Source organism: Anser brachyrhynchus (genome assembly GCF_964034855.1).
Source record: "Anser brachyrhynchus genome assembly, chromosome: 8".
In the NCBI taxonomy this organism is placed as follows: Eukaryota; Metazoa; Chordata; class Aves; order Anseriformes; family Anatidae; genus Anser; species Anser brachyrhynchus.
Genome location: NC_137702.1, coordinates 25,600,558 through 25,620,084, shown reverse-complemented (window position 1 = coordinate 25,620,084; position 19,527 = coordinate 25,600,558). Strand labels below are relative to the sequence as shown.

The following is a 19,527-nucleotide window of genomic DNA, read 5'->3' as shown; positions in this document are numbered from 1 at the left end:
TATCCGCATACAATCTTACACGTTCAACATGTAGCCAAATCTTATAAGATGGATGATTACACTGAAAAAGTATAGGAAACAATAGCAAAGGATTGTGCAAAACAACACCCACATATATTAATAAGAAACGTTTGGTTGACGCTTACTTGCACAGAAAACTAAAATTGTAGTTTTCTGAACCGTTTAAACTTGCACAAATCTACTGTTGAGATAAGTAAGTCTTTGCTACCTTATGATGGCTTGTTGCTGCCTCATTGCTGCTCTGCTGCGGCTGCACTAGCTCTTCTGCCAGCACTTAAGGTGAACGTGGGTTTGGGAAACTGATAGAAATGAAAACTAACCCAGAAAAAAAGGAAAAAGTTATTTTTCAGCTGCACGGGTTCCAAATTGTGTGTGTGTGGGGAAAAAGTAGCCAGGGAGAGAGGAAGCGTACAAACGACCCCTCTGCCAGCTCTGCCCCTTTGTTAAGGCCTGTCAACCTACAAGCAAGGCAGATCGGCCTGGCCACTAGGCACTGCTCAAGAACCTCAGCGACTCCTGAGTATCCCCATGAAGGGACTGTGCTGGACGCATGAAAGCCCTTTTGCTGTTTCAGAGGTGTCAATGCTCCCTCGGTAGATGGACCAGCCCAAACCGGGGGGCCAGGAGAGCCCCTTTTTTGGGAACCAGCCACTGCAGCTGCGTGGCTGCACACCCCTTGGGTTCTTACAGGGCCTGCGCACTGCTCCTCCTCCGCTGGACAAAGCCCCAAACTATTATAGTGCCAGCTCACCAGTGGCTTATCGCATCTGCACGTGAGGTTTCAGAGAGCTGGCGCGAAGCAGGGTGAGCCATTTACCTCCGGAGCCATGCTTCAACCCAACGGGCTACAGGTGGGCAGGAGACAAAGTCAGGGGACAGCGGGCTCGGCTGAACAGCTGTCAGTAACGCGGGGCTGCACAGAGGCTCCCCACAGACGGAGCAGCCCCAAACACACCTCCCCGAGGGTTTATATTGGCATCGCATCCTCGACGCGGGTCCTACACCAGAGCACCCGCAGGACCCCCAGCGGGACCTCAGCCCCGGCCGCGCGTGCCAGCGGGGCGCCTCGCATTGGCCGCCCGTGCAGAAATCCCCGCCCCTCCCCCGGAATATGCTAATCAACGCCCACCCCATTGGCTGGCCCGGCGGCGGCGGCTCCGAACGACATTTGCATGGCGGCGGGCAGCTCCTTTGTTGTCAACGGCGGCGGGCGGCGCGCGTGCTCGCGAGGGCTGGCTGGGTGGGCGGGCGGGTGGCTGGGAGCGCGCCGCCGAGGCAGCCCCACCGCCGCCCCCGGCGACCGTTACCCGCTGAGGGACGGCGCGGCGTCCCCCGGCTCGGCGGCTGAGGGGGGACGCCGGGGAGCGCCGCTTCGCCGCCTCCTCCTCCTTCTCCTCCAGGCAGGATGGTGGACCTGGACAGCGAGGTGCCCCCGCTGCCGCCGCGGTACCGCTTTCGGGACCTGCTGCTGGGCGAGCAGGGCTGGCAGAGCGACGACAGGTGAGAGGGGGGTGGCAGGACCCCGCCTGCCCCGCGGTGCGTGAGGGGGCTGCCGCGGCCGGGCGCTGAGGGGAGGCAGCCCCCTCACCGCCCCTCGGCTGGGGCTCCGCGTGTTAAAACGCCCAGGGTACCCGCTTTGCACGCTTTTCGTGCTAGGTCTTAGGCTGAGGTGTAGCCACCGCTCGCCGATTTATGAATTATTTCCTTTACTTTACTAAGCAAATCAGCTAACGCCTTTAGAAGAAACAAGAACACGCGCAGCGGTGTGTGTTGAATCGCAAAGCGCGATGCAGAACTCACCGGCACCAGGAGGGTTCTGCCACTGTTTGACCACGCATCCCCGCGTGTTGGGAAGCTGCTACACGATCCAACCTGGCAAAATTGTGTGCGAGAGCCGCTTTGCACTGACAATTTATTATGGTTAAATGACAGGAAAACAAAATTGTCTGCTCGTATACAGCGGCATGCCGGATCGATTTTAATTCAATACTTTTATATAGCCAGAATGAGTCATGGTTTAACTCAGCAGCCAGAAACTTTGAATTTAATGCTAGTCTACCTTCTTCAGATTTCAACCACATTCAGCCACATTCCTAAGAAAGATGGATTCTCACTGGTAATCGCAAGATCATACAAATACGTAACTTGTTGTTACCTCTATTTATGGGAATGTGGTATACGTTGAAAAAATTATGTGTATTAAGACAGTTTTGAAATGGTGAATGACATCTTAAGATGATCACAAAAATTGAATGCTGTTGATTGGAAATGATGGCATTGTGTGTTGTATTAGTTTAACACAACGCAGAGATGTTTATCAAAGCATGGTTTTGTATTTAAAATATTAATTAAACCATAGGTATATTCATTGTTCACAATTTCTGATGACAGTATTCTTTGAGATTTTAGAAAATGTGGATCTTGGCAACTTATACCTACATTTTACTTTCTACTGGAATAAGAAAAAAATCCCACAACTTTTCTTATTTTACCAGCTAGGATTTCGATGGCTAAAATAAACAAAATATTCTCTATACATTCTCTCTTTGGACTGCTCCATGACAATACTTTTGCCAGCTCTAGGTCAAACTTCTGCCAACTACTTCCCCGATACCAGTTGTTTGACTTTCCTAAACTTTATAAAGTTACCTTCTACAGAAGAAGCATGGCCTAGTCTCAGTAGAAAATAGTGCATAAGCACCTGTACAAACCACAGCATCTCTTTAGCTATGGAAATTTCTATTGCAAGTCTGTGTCTGCTTGATGAAATATATAGAAATAATCCTTGGAAAACATTGATAATGGAGTTATAGCATGACAGTATTACAGAGCATAATTATTGTTGGGAAATTATACCTAAGAACTAGTGGAAAATGAATAGTTACTTTCAGTTATTTTGTTAATATTCATTCAAGCAATGCAAGGAAGATCTCTGGACACATATAGAAATACCAAATATGAACCTGGGACTGCAAATGGCTAGCAGAAATGGCTTTCCAGATCTTCAGGTGTTGTCCTCTGCCAGGGTTAGGCACAGCTGTGGTGTGGGGGTAGGCTGCATGGTAGTTTCCACACAACACAATCAGGATCCCACTTTGCATGAGGCTGTCATAGCAGCACTCCTCTCCTCCAGCTCTGCAAGTTACCATAGCAGTCTCTTCTGAAGCTAGCTTTCTGTTAACTGAACAAAGTCCATTCTTAAAAAAAAAAAAATGGGATTTTGTTTGTCCACCTTACTATAGGATTCTGTTGAGATTCTTGTATTTCTGTATTGAAGGATCTCTTCTAATACTAAAATGTTACTCCATCCCATGTTATTTTGCTACCAGTATGAAAAGCATACTCTGCACAGAAATATTGTCAAATGGAATATTTAGAATATTAGACATATTTTCATGAAATGTTTAATGAAAGAGACAACAGACCTGTGGAGACCGTAAGATAAATTGTTGCTTTGTAATAATTAGTCAAAGGAGCAATATTACAAGTATGCCTTTATTTTATTTTATGTTATTCTTTTTCTCTGCAACCTTAAACAAGTGGTCCAAGTTTGGTTTTGGTGAACTACATTTCTAGTGTTATCTTCTAATTAATGTGTAATACAGATATTGCCAAAGGTGTTGCTTGCACTCTCTTCAGCTGAATGGACATTAACTATGAATAGAATACCCTAACATTAAAATTCAGTTGTAGCAGCCTTAAAGTATGGCCACACAATAGCAAGTGATCAAGATGGTTCATTTTAGGAGGTTACTTGCCCTTGGTCGAGATCCTGGAAATAATTTTCTGCGCATTTCCAGTTCACTGCAACTTCATACTTCCACTTGCTTTCAGCTTCTGCACTCGGATTTACACTGACGATTTTCCATCTGTGGTCTGTGAATTTCAGGTCTGTTGCCAGCTGAAACTGTTTCTTGTCTTGGTCCTGTTCCCTTTCTGATCTTTCTTGTCTCTTCATCCTCGAGGTCTCTTTTTTCTCCTTCCACTCTGCCCTTTCTGGAAAGATGCTCACTCTTTGCTGGCTGAGGGGCATATGTTCCATTTCTGTGCTTGTAGATGCCTGTTGATTCTTCAAAGTGGAGAGGAGATGGAATAATTCCACTGATCTGCCACGAAACCAGCCAGGGTTCTGTACCACCAAATCTCAGTTTCAAAGGAATAATTTTCCAGAAATTCATATGGTACTGCTTAATAATAAATATGATTGAAATGGTGTAGGTCTCTCCTTTTTTTTTTTTTTTCTGGAAGATACATTTTCAACATAAGCATAGTGTCCAGTTTTGAAACCTTACAGGTTATGTTTCTTTAGGAGCAAGGTTTGATCAGCTCTTTATTTTGAAGGATCCCGTTCATTTATAAATTGCAAATGTAGAGTTGTTCTTAGATGAATGTAATAGGATCCTGATTCAGGAAACTGTTCATAGATCTGTGCCTGTTTGCAGACAGATTTCTGATTTTCGTTTTCTCTCCAGGACTCCTCTTATGGTGGAGCTTCATTCAGGTTTTTCTTTTTGGTGTCTTTCATGGTCCATTTCTTACCCATACTTCCCCAATAAGGTAACATCCATCTCGCTACTTTTGCATTTCTCTCTCAGAAAAAAAGTAACTGCACTTGCATAGCTTAGATTCCTAACCAACTTTGCAGTTGGCCTCAGTAGCAGATGGGTTCCGTGCTGTCGTATTCCACAAACCATCAAATTGTGTTGTGTACTCTTTTCTATAAAAGAAGTTTCTTTGTGAACAATAACACAGCAAGTCTTAGGCAAATACATAAACTATATAAAACAATTCATTAACATTCTTGAATTTGCTGAGTAGTTTTTCCTGAAAAAAAAGTATGTTAAGACCAGTTTTGTTTTTAAGGGCTAGATTTTCAAAGGACCTAATTCCCTTTGAAAACCATGGAGGTAAAGGTGATGCTTAGAGCACACAGGAATCACAAATTCCCTCCTTCTGATTTATAGCTTAAACTTTCACCAAGGTCTCCCATTTAACCTGGTACAATTAGATAATGTTAACTCAATAAGGTTAAATTGCTGGGCTATTCTGAGGCAATCTTTTCATATTAAGCTATTCACGTTTTATATGAAAAAAATTACTCAGATCATTGTGGTTTTTTTTTTTTGTAAGTTGAGGCATTCACGTTCCTGTCACTATGAAAAATATTTAAATATTGCCTAGATCAACATGAAATTCTTCTGCAGGAGAACAGGTAAAAGATCAGCCCAGTAGCTAAAGTATGGGTGTGCCATGTGGGCTATTGCTGCAGGAGGTAGGGTAGCATAAGAGGTTTCTTCTAGCCATGTAAATATTTCGGTCACTGAACTAAGGGTAATGAAAAGACTGAATAATTGACTTTTTCACTAATTTTGTAAATATCACTAATATCCCTTTGTGAAGCTCGTATTTTACTTTCACTGTTGAAAGTATCTGAAACTAAACGGTTTGGTTTATTGAATACACTGAGATTTTTTTTTTGACAGTCATAATGCAGATTGTCTTTCAGTTTGGCTGCCTGGGAAGGGAGCAGGAGTAAAGGGGTAACTCAGTGGTTAGCACAACAGTCATTTACCCACTAACTCAGTGAGGTTTCACTGCAGTGCAATTATAACAGTAAATTACGTAATAAAATGTTTCAGTTTTCATAAACCTACTGATAGTCAATTCTTAGTCTTACCAGCTGTGTTGAAGAGCAACACAAATAAAAATAGAAAATATCCTACTAAGCGAAGACCTGATATGTTTAAAATCTGGTAAATAACTTGCTTCAGAAAAGGACAGAAAATAAGAGATTTATTTTAGGTTCCTGTGTCAGCTTTGGAAAGAGCTGTTTGGAAAACAAAACATGTTTTCTTGTGTCATGTACCTGTGTAAATATATAGTCATTATATACTTCAAAAAAGCCAAACAAGAGGATACTAGAGACTTAAAGAATTCTAAGTTAAAAATAAAAACAAAACGAAACAAAAACATTAAGATTCTGCTGATAGGAGTGCTTTTTTTTTTTTTGTAAGGTCAATCAAAAACTCAGTGCTTAAGTATCTTGAAGAGTCAAATTTACCCCACATTTCTTAAACCATTTGTGTACTTCTAGTCCATTTTTCAGAATCTTATAAGGGTATGAGGCTGCATTTGTTTTAGTTTAGTAAATACAGGCAATTCTGGAATGTTCCCCACCATTGAAGAGTGACTGCTTCTTTAAGTTTTCTGCTGTATGCTTTGGCTATCAACAGCTAGCCAAAGCTGTCTTGAACAGCACCCATAAGAGATTCAGCAGTTGGAGTGTCCAAGGAAACACTCCCAGCAGGCAGGTTGCAGGCAGTCACCCAATTCCGGAGGCTGAAACGGTTTTCCGGTGTGTATGTAGGATGTTTTGTGCAATTTAATGTCAGTGCATAGGCATGTTAACTTACTGGTAAAGACATACCCGGAGTGGGTCATTGTTGGAAGCAACCTCTGTGCTTGAACGTTACGTGCCGCTTCTCCCATTTGTGCTGCTAGATCTTTCTCTTCTGTATTTCCTGCACAGTCACACACTCAGATTATGCATATATGGTGGCTGTGTTACAGGGAGATCCATTTATAACTCACAGACTTGCTTATGCCTGGTGTCTTCCTTTCTCAAATATACAATATAGCCTTAAACGTAGGCAATAAGTGTATTTTGTCCCAGAGTCCTTAAAAAAAATAATCTGTTAAAGAGCTTTAATTTATTGGAATAATTCTTTTCCCACGGTATTTTAGAGATAGAAAAAGAGAAACATATGGATGTTTTTTAAATGTGCAGAATGAGATTCATTGTATTGACCTCATAGAAGCATATGTAGCATTTTACGTTTTAAATCTCTTTTACACTTTGGGTTTATGTAAGATTCAGCAATATGTTGGGCTTTCTTTGGATCTTGCGCACCAAGGTAAATTTTATCAATGCTGAATATTTCTAGCAATATTAAAACACCATGAAGTACATATTACAGCACTGAAGTGCTGAATTAAGAGTCTGTCATATTAATAGACTGTATGTGCAATCCTACACATATGATTATACAATCATATCTGCTTTATGCTACTATTTAATTCTACTACCTGTTGGAGTTCAAGGTGGTATACAGAGGCAATATGTTCTAGGAAGAATCACCATTATTATGCCACTGCGAAAATCACAAAGATAAAAATTGAAGAACAAAAAAAGAATACTAAACCCTGATATATTTTCCAGCCCCCACCCTCAAAGCATTGGATTTCATAACTCTTCCATATGCTGTATTTACAATTTCACAGTCATGAAACAAAAATTTACATTTCTCAAATCTGTATTCTTCTCATTTTGATACATAAGTAACAAGAGACATTAGCTGGTACTGGGAATGTGTTTTCAATACTGCTCCTATATCAAGGTAGAGGTTTGAGTAATTTTGCTGTATTTCATGATGAAACTATAGATCTAAATGTTACCTTTGTGCAAGAACTATTCTTAAAGTGGCTACTTAATGGATTAAATTAAAATCAGTTTTCCTTTCTGATATGCTTACTACTTTAATGAGCATTACCACCTATCTGGGAAGGAAAGATTCAGATAATACAGAACACCTCCACACATCACTTGGACAATTGTATACTGCTGGCTGTCATGTTGACTTTCAAGGAACAACTCCCTATTGTAAGTCTCAGAAGGCACTTTAACAGTCATTTGTCAGTGTAAATTACTGAGTAAAGCCCTCCCTTTGCCTTTCCTTTTGGAAATCACCTGAGATTGCTAAACTAAAAGGGGATAAAAAGCCCACACATTTCTGAATCAAATGATTTAAAATATCTGAGTCTAGATTCAACTCGCACAAAAATTCAATTATAATTTCCTCAAAAGAAGGTTCTATTATGTTTTCTTCAAAATAATCCTCCTCTTTCCTTTAAGAAATACTTCTGTCAATTTGACATCAATTTAAATAAAGAACTCATAAAAGTTAACAGAAGCTACAAAGTAAGAGGACTTCAGCAAATATTGCCAAATCTATCTCAAATTATCCTCATAAGTAAATTTTCAAAATAAATTAAGTGATTTAGAAGCCTAAATTCTATTTTAGAAGCTTGATTTTGATTGAAACTGCTCAAGATCCAAATTGTCTAATTAATTCACTGAAAAACTAAGTGTTTTCATAGTATCTGCAGTAAAACTGCACAGTAGTAGCTGGAAAGTTTGAGTTGCCCTAAAACCTGAAAAAAATGCTGTATGTACAGGCCAAGACCTCTCTCACTGTGCAACACCACCAAAATTAAAAAAAATAAAATGATAGCATTTGTAAAGCCACTGCATCAGCCACACCTGAAAGTCCAAGTTTACACTTACATGGCAAGTGTAGGAGCAGAGTCCCACATGCATAAGTTCTTAATGTATCTCAGAACTCACTTTCCTTCTAAACTTATGTAAGATTAGGTCCCTTTTATAGATAAAAATGGGAATGCATTTCCTTGTGTGGAAGGGAGGAAGAGGGAGATGAGGAGACAATTCTGTCAGCCTCAAGTTAATTTCTGTTCTGACATCATTCTTATAACAGCAGTGGAAGCAAAAATGCATTTTTTCTATAGTCTACTTAAACTAGCACAAATGGGAATTGGGGGAAAGACAAAAAGAGGAGGAACACTTCAGTATTGTCATATCTGTATCTTTTCTTGGAAGACGTTGGTGGTGTGCCCCAGCAGAAATCTTCTTGTGCAGAAAAGCTTCAAGTGTCTCAGCTTCAAAACTGACAGATCAAGTAGTCTTCCTCTGGGACAAGATGGTGCACCGTTTGTAAATGTGCTTGGTACTTCAATCATTACTTAATTATACACTTAATACTCTAAAGCTCTTATTTTTCCATCTAGAACTTGATACATGCTACTTTACATCTGGCAGACACTATAATATTCCATGGGGAACTGAAGCAGTTCCTTCCCAAATGGTTTCTCTTAATTTTATGATTATTATTCTATCACAGCCAATGATTATGATTATTTATAACAGTAAACTGTGGTACACTGTGCATTACTCTCAGAATGACTCTTCTACAATAAGTGGTAAAAAACACTCGTTCCTATTGTCTCCCTTTTATCCTGTAAAAAAAAAAAGATCACTTCGAGCATGTGATATGTCTCAAGTTTTAAAATGTTTTTATTATACAATAATTCTGCTAAGCATCTCAGTGCTACACATCCAGTTTCTAGACTGCACTAGTAAAGTTGATCTTTTATACTGATTTCTGTGGTACGTTCAGTCCATACAAGAACTTGTACTAATCCACTAGATGCTTTAAAATGGATTCCTTTTTTTTGTTTTGTTTTTGTTTTTTGCTCCTCTCAACTAAATGAGCACGTTAAGTCCTTCCCATATGTCTTTACCCCATGGTCCCATGATCTGTGTTGTTGGAAAGAACATCCTTCAACTACTTCAAGTGTTCAGCACTGGAGAAGATTTGTTACAGAGTGCCTTAAAACAGCTGTTAAAGATTTCAGCCTCCCCCATGCAATCATCTGCTAATTATGTTAGCAGTCAACTTCCTGGTGGGAAGCAGCAGTAAAACAGAAACAGTCATTAAGAGACAAAAACAGTGTTTATACTCACAGATAAAACAGTGATATTATTTAGTAAGAAGTATCTCTTGAGGGACAAATCCTGCCTCCTCTCACAGAGATGTCTGTTAGCAAGTACTGTAGTTTTGTGGTGAAAAGCTGGTAAAACCGACATCGTTGTGCCTGACTTGATAGCCATGGTGGATATGGGGGAGCAGGGAGGAATTAAGTTAAGACCAGTACAGGGGCAAGATATCCAAGTTAAGAACTTTGCCTAACCCTCTGCCTGGGTCTTACAAGTCTGCCACTTTATTTAGCCATTAATAAGTGCATATCTAGCAAGTAGGACAAGGCTCGTACACCTGACAGGGCGATTTACAAGATTTGAGCAACGGTCCTAGCCATGGATTAGCTCTGCCAGGAAAGTCCTGCCCTGTCTCCTAGATTCTGTAACCTGAGTCTAACCACCTTGACCTTTTGCAAACAAGAGTTTGCACTTTAGCTTTTCAATGTTGAAGTTAATAGCACTTACTGTACACCAAGTATGTTTAAGTTACAGAGCTCCTTCAAAGTATAGTGTTTTTTAGAATCCTTAATAAGGAGTAAGCAGTACAAAATAACCTCACTCTTATTCTAAATAGCCAAAATTCTTTTAGGGATTTTGTTTTTTCTAGCTTTGTTTTCTCTTCCCATTGTGACTAGAGAAGACTTCAGCACAGAGAAAAGTAGAGTTAACAAACCAAATCTGAAACAAATACAAAAGGGAAAAACAACAAGCTGAGTTGCAAATGGAAAACTGTGGTTTTATTTGTTCCTTATGCGACAGCACCTGTTAATAAACAGCATTCCCTGACTCTGGTAGGGAATTTAGTTTCCCATCTTCCCAAATTCAAAATAAGCTAAGGGACCCAGTCATTTATCACTATTGCCCTGTAATTCTTACCATCAGCACAGACAGCTATAGCAGAGATGGTCTAAAGGCTAGGCTCTATATTCATCTGAATGTACCCTTTTGAAAAGTAAGCAAGCTATGTTTCCACTGTGTACTTGCATTTGATCACTTGTTCAAAGTGTTTTAATAAGTTAAATAAACAACTATTTAAAAGCTATTTTTGTAGATATTGTCCAATTTTAATTACTGTTTTGTTCTTTCAGTAGTCATTCAAAAAAGACAAAACAAACACACAGCATATCAAAATATTCTGTAATGTGTAGATGCTGATTAGCTGACCAGTTTTTATGAAGACTATCAAAATAAGTGGATTTTTCAACACTTAAGAGTATCATAAGAGTAAAGCTTATCTCACAAGTGAAGTTCCAGATATCCAGTACTCATTGATACTGAAAAATTAATTTACAAAATATATTCAGTGACCCAAATGATCATTTGTTTTTGTACCGAGACTGACATCAGATTGCATGAAAATTACAATTGAGCTAAAAATGATATAAAAACAAATCACATTTAAAGTGCACAAAATTTTGAAGACCTGATTAGTTTTTGCTTCCCATTTTTTTTTTCCTCTTATTTGGCAGTTTACAGATCTCAGTCCAGGAAAAAAAAAGAAAAAAGTTAGTTGAATGTCTTCTGGCATTATAAATTCATATAATTCTATTAATTGTGGCAGTTTACTGGTGACAAAAATTCAAGTGATGTTATTTTTGTGTCTTCGTGACTGCTTCAGCTGGTCATTCAGACTTTTAGTGTGACCTTGGCAAGGTATTGCATGTTGGGAGGAACAGGGCTGGCTACTGAGAATGCTTCAGAGTAAGCAGCTCTGAGGCTATTGGTAGGGATCCCTGATTATCAGTAGGGAGGGAACTTCTGTAAGCATCTCATAGATAGCCTTGTGATGTGCATCATGGTCTGGTCTGCAAGTGTTGTGGAAGGCTTCAGATTTTACTTTCAACAATTTTAGACAAACGAACTGTCATAAGATCATCATTATCAAAGTTATGAAGTGAACATCTTCCTCTAAGGTGGGGATGACCCGGAGGTAGAGCTATCTATCAGGCTACAGTGAACTGTGAATTTAGAAATTCCTTTCTAGGATGGCAGTGCCACTTTACAGTAACAGAAAGGGTCATATTGGAGAGAAGGAAAAGTTGGAAGTACTACCATGCCTTCTTGTATTGACCCAGACATTTGACAATTTGTTACTGTTATTTGTTATTACCTCCTAATATTAATACAACCAGTTCATTTCATAAACTCAAATCTCTGCTCATTGTATCCATGTATTCCACCTAATGCTAACTGCTTAGCCTTAAGATCTATATACGGCATCAAAACAAGATGAAGGAAAAATGCCTTTCCTGATCAGTCTCACCAACACAGTTAACTAAAAAGATTTTAAATAGTTTAACTCTCAAAGACAGAAAATGATGAAATTTCTGCATTTGTTTGGGAAGTCACAGTTGAAGAAAAGTTAGTTTACATTGAATAAGCAAATTTTCTGAAGGCACCTGGCTAACTCATTTTATAAACAGACCTAAGGCATGTTATGGAAGTTGGAAAAATTAAATACTGGGCACAGAATTCTACCAGCCAGACCGCTGATGAATAGTGCTTTAAAGTGCTGTGAAAGTGCTACTTAACATGAATAAAGATGATAGAAATAGACTTGTAAAGTATTGTGAAAATATATTTTAAATTTTTCTTAGTCCAATGAAAAAACAAAATAATCCCTTTAATTAATCAGGAAATGTTACAGCTCACTAAGAACAATGAGATTTATGTGAAATCCATGATTATACATGTACCTTGTTGCTGTGAAGAACAGCATCAGACAAGTGACATTTTAGAGATACTGACTTTACAATACCTGTTCTATTATATATTCAAAGTTCCTGAGTGGTTGCAACTCCTTCATGAGCTACTTAAAAAATGTATTACACTTAAAAAACCAAAATCATATATAATGAATGTAACACGCAGTAAATTGCATTTGAAAGGAAGAAAGACCACTGTTAGATATATTGCAGTAGTATATATATGTTAAACTGCAAATATTACTTCGTAAATCCCATATATTTTATCTTCTATCTGGTAAAATTGATGTCAAAGCACCTTTACATTCTAGAAAATAAAGATGGATATGCATCAATGCATAATTACTTTAGCAAATCTCATCAGCATGGGCTAAACATGCTCTTCTGTTGATTTGGCAGAGCAAACCTTTCCTCAGTGGGGAACTTCAGGCAAGACATCTAACATCAGTATCAGGCTTTCATTTCATGCCTGTTTTCTAACTAAACCTTTACCCGAATATCCTTCTAGTTTATATTTATCTATTAAATAAACACATTTATCCTCTGTGCAACTGTTAAACACATGATTGTTGGAGACCATGTACAGGAATATTGTGATAGCCTCATATCCATCTCTGTATTTACTTTTCAGAGTTGTTGGCATTCTTACAACAGCTTTTGGGGGTACCGTGTAAGCGTTTCCAGATTGCAAGCCTGGACTGTTTGGATATATATCTTGGGAAAAAAAAAAAACAACCCACACTTCTTTTTGTAAGGCTACCACGGTCGTGGGGATGTGTAAAAAGCATGTGCAGTATCACTTTTTCCCCCAACTTTTTAACACTTCGACTATATATGGAATCTCAGATAAGTTCATTCTAGGCTTGCTAAAGCGTCTGTGGGAAGTTTCAGACTAAGTCAATTAAAAAAAAATCACTTTCATATCAGGCATAGTTCCTATGGTTATAATTTCTTACACTGTAATAAAAAAATACTGCTAATATAAATATGGAACTAAACAATTTGAAAATTGAGCAGAGTACAAAATGAATGAAACATTTACAGTTTTATTGTATTGCTCTGGCTGTCCAATTTTTACATCCTATCTAATTTAGGTATTTTTATTAGTAGAAGGAAAAATGTAACATGCAAAAGAAAAAACATTTGCAGAAGAAAAATGTAGCTTAAGTGGTATGAGGTAAATCTTATTCTGTTTCAGCGTGCTTTGTGACAGTGATCAATGCACATTTTTAGAATAAAGTCAAGAAATAATGGGATAATATCTTTAGTATTTTTAGAACTTTTAGAAACTAAATCGAGTATTACTATCTTTTAAGAACACTATTTAAGAACACTATTATTAAATAGTGTTATTTCTCCATTGGGAATACTGCTGACTATGATAAGAGTCAAGAAATAGCTATAAAAAAACAAAAATTGTGCATTTTTCCCCCTTGTAAATGGGGTTCATATGGAGGTGAAGAATGATCAGATTAATTAACTAGAGATATTTATATTTGAGAAGGACTATGTATATGTTACTATACAACTTGGTCAATAAATTTCCACAATCACTTTTACTAACACTGAAGAGACTATTTTAATCCTTCCCTCAAAAGACTCAAAAGAAACTGGAATAAAAAAATGTAATATTGAATAGTGGTTTGATAATAATTAGTACAAAGCATGATTTTAACTGGAAGCCTAATCTCTTCAAAGCTGAAAAATCTTTTTGAAGTACTATTCTGCTTCTGTGATCAAGTTAAAGATTCACACTCCAAAAAGTTTAATAATTTTTACTAGATCATAGGGCAAAGAAATTTCAGCATTTATTCCCTGTTGCAAAACCTAACACAGATAACCTGTAAATGGTGTTATTCCTTAGAAATTATGCACACATGCAAAAATCCCAAAACACCTACTATTTCTCTTTGCCAGCCTTCCTTCTTCCCATAGTCACTCCTTCACTTCCAACAGATTTAGAGTTGAATCTATAGTTTGTGGAAGTGAAGCACTAATGTTCTATCCATCGGATTGCCAAGCTTAAGTAGACTCATACAAATTCTGCTCTGTGTAGCAAGACTGTAGAATACTACATTAGTATTCTAGAATATGGTTTTAGCCAGAATTTCATTTCCTTTGTATCAAGTATTCATTAAAATACTCTAAAAGCACTGGATCTACATGAAGAAAGTTGGCCAAATAGTGTTCTGACAGCTATGAGAAATTGGCAAGAAAAACAACCCACTTTTTTTTTTTAAAGTAAAGTAATGTGTGTAAGTTAAACAACATATTATAAGTGGCAGTGCTACCAATGTATACTTGTAAGTCTTACACAGAGTATTTCAGGTGACATCTTAGTGGCCAGCATTTGACAGTCCAGGAAAATTCTAGAGGATAGAGAATTTCCCAGATAAGTCATGTGTATCAGTCAAAATGTTGAAAATGTTTGTTAATATTCAGTATTGTAAGGAGATGCTTTGAACACTTTTGAAAAATATAAATACTCTACTTGTCCAGTGCTTAACAACAGGCAGATAACAAAATGGCAACTCAACATTGCAGCACTTGGATTAAATGTAAGCCTTTGCCATCAGCTCCCATTTCAAGTACTCTTACTGCTTGCAAGAGAGCATAAAGAGAATGCAAACTGGCTAATGTGGACTAGCATGAGTCTGGGAAATTCAGATATACTGTGATACAAAGCATTTACGGTATTTCCTTTAATCATTAATTTCAATTTGTACAATACCCCAGGCTGAAGTTCACATTGTCAAACAGTAAACTGAAACATAACCTTTTTTTTTTTTTTGAAAAGCTGTATCAGAATGGATATCTGACATCAGAGATGAGCTAACATTTAAAGATGGTGTTTATGTAGCTGAGAAGTTTTGCTCTCATTAACATCACAAGAAAAGCTATTGTTAAATCACTACACTGCACTGACCGTACCCAGAATGCCTTAAATCTTACTCTGAGATTTTGATAAGCACTTACACAGATAAACATTAAAAAAATTGAAATTAGTGTCACATTGATCTTCAGAATAAACTAAAATACTATAGTTATGTGTTTTAAAGTTAATTTATTATAAGCTTACTGATAGTTTTTAATTTTCAAAGGCATGACAGAGAAAAGGCAGACTGTTAAAGAAAATTTTCCATTGGCATTTGATCATCTCACCTCAAATATGGTAGCATAAGCAGGATTGGTGGATAAATGCTGAAATACTAACATAAGTAGACTCCATAAACAGAGTAGGAACCATTTAACATTGTATTTTAGTATAGTTGAGAGATATTTCTCCATTTCTGCAGGACAAGTAGTTCGACAGTCAGCTGGAATACAGTTATTCTGTTGAAAATAATAAAATAAGTTTTATTTTCAACTACGCAGAATTGCAGAAAAACAGTTGTGAGGAAAACAAAACCAAAACCTCAATTGACCAATTTAATCTCTGAGTCTAGACTGCATTTAGGCTACACCTTTCTCAACAAGTTCTCTCAAACCAGTCATTATTTCATGGCTTCATTAATGATAAGAATCTGGACCACTTCAAAGAGAAAACATTTTACACTCATTTTTAATGAAGACTGTCTTCTTTATACTAGTGATTTTAATATACATTTCAAAACACTCTGAGGCATGAAAGCATTATTTTATAACTGTTATTCATTGGTGGGTTTTGTGGTAACATTTTGGAGTTGGAGCGTTGAGTGCTGACATAAGCAAGAGATCACAGACTATGTATGAAGTCTAGGCTAGAGAAGGGATTTGAATCAGTATCTCAAAGACATGCAACAGAAGGCCATCTTTTCCCTTTTTCCCTTAACTATCATGAGATTGATAAATTAGATGAATAAATTAGATGACAGCATGTTTAAAACACAGGGAGCGAGATAACCATAGGTCCCCTCTACTCTATAAGTGCACACGGTAAGCTACAAGTCCTAAGCTTTCCCTTGCCTTTCAGATAATTTGTTAGACTTCCAATTTTAACAGCACAATTTTAGACCTTTCTGTTCAATCACATAGGGACCTGGAGGGAAAGATAAATACATAGAGCTTATTGGAACTATTAGAAAAAGTTACCTTGGAACACTAGTTTTCTGAAATGGTTCACATACTTTTCGCCTTTCCTTATTAAAAGGAAAAAAAAACTGTTTTAGTGGCAAAAAAATCTTGCCAGCAGAATATGAGAAGACCTGAGATTGAAAAGTTACTAATATGGAATAATTTCCTTGTTATAAAACAATGAAGATGGAAAACAGAACATAAATCACAGAGCTATAGCTGCTATCAGTCTTAGGAGATACAAGGATGGAATCTTAGTCCACAGTGAGGTAAACAGCAACAATCTCCTTAAATGGTGCAGGATTTTGCTTACATGCCTGCAAATGAGGGGAATGAGAGTCTTATAAAAACAACAATTGAATTTTTACTTTTTCCTTTCCAGTCCTACTCTTCTTAATACTTATTATGCTAAAATCACTGCTTAACAGTTAACATCCTGAAAATTTCTTTTTATATATTTAGTCATAAATTCTTAATAAGCAAAGGCTATTTTTTTCCTCTCCTCAACACGTAGCAAAGTGATGTCCTCAACTATCTGGTAAAAAAAAAAAGTCTAGAAACATTTCCAGAATCAGGGCCTTAGGAAACCTTTATTCAGTTGAACTGAACAACTGATGATTAGCCTTTTTTGTGTGTGTCTAATCAAAGTATTTATTTGGCAATCTGTTATTTAGTTGGTCTTCCACCTGTGAGCGTACCAAGTACATTGCTTGCCATAACTGATATATAAATACAATTCACAGAGCAGACACAAATGTTCAGAATCATCACTACCATGTCAGCTATGTGTTATTTTACCAAAGCAATTTAGACAACAGAAAAAATAAGAGGTAAATCATTAGCAATTTGTCATGCAGCTATATTATCTGAACACTTAATATATTTGCGTAGGAACATGCAATATTCTGACAATATGTTCCTACTGCTTTCCCTCCCCAGTGCCAAAATAGCTCATTCTACACCTGGAGTATGTATGTCCATCTTGTCAGGCTACAAAGCATTTTTACCACTTCTGTGACCACATGTACAACAGTCAGAGTCTTGTTAATAAATGCTGATGAATACATGTTTATCTAAATGATCAATAGATTCACACCATAGGAAGAAATTAGAAATATATGGATTTATTATTCCTTTGCATTTCAGTTGTATGTACCTAAGTTGCAAAACGCATATTCAGCATTACTCGTTATTTTAGCATGCTTGTTGTTCAAGGCCAATAACAATGAATTCTATCTTGCTTCGTCTGCTTGTACTTTATAGGTGCTGCGAACCTCTGCTTTGATATGTCTGTTAGAAGCTACCTGACTTATTCTATTAGGGTTCTCTCTGTTCTATCTACAGGAACAATGTATATTCCTTTATGAAAAAGGACTACATACTATTTTATTCTTCAAGATAAATCACCTTCCTACACAGTAGTTTTTTCTTTCCTCTTTGATTTTCAATCTAATTTACTTCTATTATATTAAAAAAACACATTACGTTTCTTTGGCCATAATGGCATTGGTACTGTACATTATTTCTTGAAGAGAATGTGTTCTTGGAGGACAGGCTCCCACTTTGTATTATATCATCTTTTTCTTTTTTTTTTTGAGGGGGGGGATTGGGTAGGGGGGAGGTTGTTTACTTCTTTTCCTCATTATAAAAGTATTAGATTTTTTTTTTTTTTTTTACTTTCAGTATCAATCTCCAGAGAACCTTTTTGAATGCCTTATGAAAATTTAAGTACATGATGTTCACTTCAGAGTTCCCCCTTATCTATCTCGTCCAATTATCTCATAATGGAGCAGAGTGCTACAGCTCATACTCTATTTATATCTGTCATTTGCCTCATTCTTAGTTTGTTCCCAGGCTAAATCCAACTTGAAGGTCCTGGCATGGGTGCCATTTATTCTTTTTCATCTCTTGTTGACGTTCTAACTAGTACTTGTATTTTTTTTTTTTTTTTAAATCAATCCTGATCTTCATTGCAAGAACGTATTTTTGTTATCTTTTTACCATGATTTTATTTATTTATTTTTTAACTCTTTACTTTTCTCTCTGATGTTGTGGTTACAATTCAAATTACCTGGTTACAGATAATTTGATGTCCATCATGTGACTAGTTTCTGTGCCTGGAAACCTTAATAGGGTTAAGAGTTCAACAACTGGAATACAGAACTAAGCAGAATTATATGGTTAATGTTCTTCAATGAATTTCATATCTCAGACTACTATACCCATGCATGTTCACATGCAGTTAGGAGTGTAGACATATTTGCGCTAAGAACGTGGCTTATGGAGCTCCACAGAAATTGAAGTTACTACACACTGCAAATTATCCCATGTTTAAAATATTAGGGCACTTTCCAACTTGAATGGCTAAAGAATTGTTTTTTTGAGACTCTGAAAAACAGCTGCACCACCACAAAGCACAAGATGTACTTAAGAGATCATAAAGAGAAGAACAGGAGGACAAACACATTGGAAGGAAAGCACTGGGATATATAAAATCTGCTTTTTATGCTTTTATGCTTTTGAACTTCATATATATTTGCCTTTATTTTAATTATTAATTATATTTGTATGAAATCCAGATACCTTGGATTGGGTCAGACCATTGTGGAAGAGTGCTATAGGGAAACAGGAGTATATGACTTCAATTTCAAGAAGAATATGGCAGAAGTCAAGGAATTTGCACCAAGCAGATAGAGCACAGGACCATAATGTCCTTCAAATATAGATCAAACAATGAGGAGTTCAGTGTACTGAGCTATATGTAATCCTGAAGACAAGCAAAAGACTTAAGTGAGATACACTTTTAGCGTGTGAAATGATCCATTTTGATTTTAAATGATTTTAAAGCACTACAAATTGAAATAGGTGGCTACATCATACTTCATTTTAGTAAGCTAACAGTATACTGCTGTTTCAATTGACTGTGTGAATTTATATAACTGAAATTCAACATTGTAAGCTTTTAAACTCCCTTTGTTATAAGGGTGAAAGTTCTCATAATATTAATCAGTTACCAGACACTTGGCTTTACTCAGCTAGGTTTCTTTTTAAAATCCTTAGTCTGTTACTTAGTAGATGATACTGGTCTGATTGGTCAGTTATTTGCAGACATTATTAAGTGACAAGAGGAAAAAT

The 19,527-nt window shown here is 37.2% G+C and overlaps 2 protein-coding genes across 16 annotated transcripts in view; one reads left to right on the top strand and one right to left on the bottom strand.

Annotated features, from left to right (window-relative positions):
- The first annotated feature begins 231 nt into the window (after positions 1-231).
- Positions 232-19,527, top strand: part of KCNT2 (potassium sodium-activated channel subfamily T member 2) — a 148,458-nt gene continuing 129,162 nt past the window's right edge. For 6 of the 15 annotated variants that reach the window (XR_013954271.1, XM_080602125.1, XM_080602132.1 and 3 more), the window contains exon 1: positions 233-1,521. Coding sequence is in view for 10 of the 15 variants with exons in the window: in XM_080602125.1 (XP_080458251.1) it covers positions 1,194-1,521 (328 nt within the window). In the remaining 5 variants the exon portion in view is untranslated. Of the gene's footprint in view, positions 1,522-19,527 lie in introns of all 15 variants that reach the window. The other 9 variants (XR_013954268.1, XR_013954269.1, XR_013954270.1 and 6 more) reach the window with 4 other exon arrangements.
- Positions 2,230-19,527, bottom strand: part of LOC308198916 (uncharacterized protein) — an 802,411-nt gene continuing 785,113 nt past the window's right edge. The window contains exons 20-21 of the mRNA XM_080602160.1: positions 15,502-15,672; positions 2,230-4,738 (exon numbers count right to left, since the gene is read on the bottom strand). The gene's annotated coding sequence lies outside the window, so the exon portion shown is untranslated. The remainder of the gene's footprint in view (positions 4,739-15,501; positions 15,673-19,527) is intronic.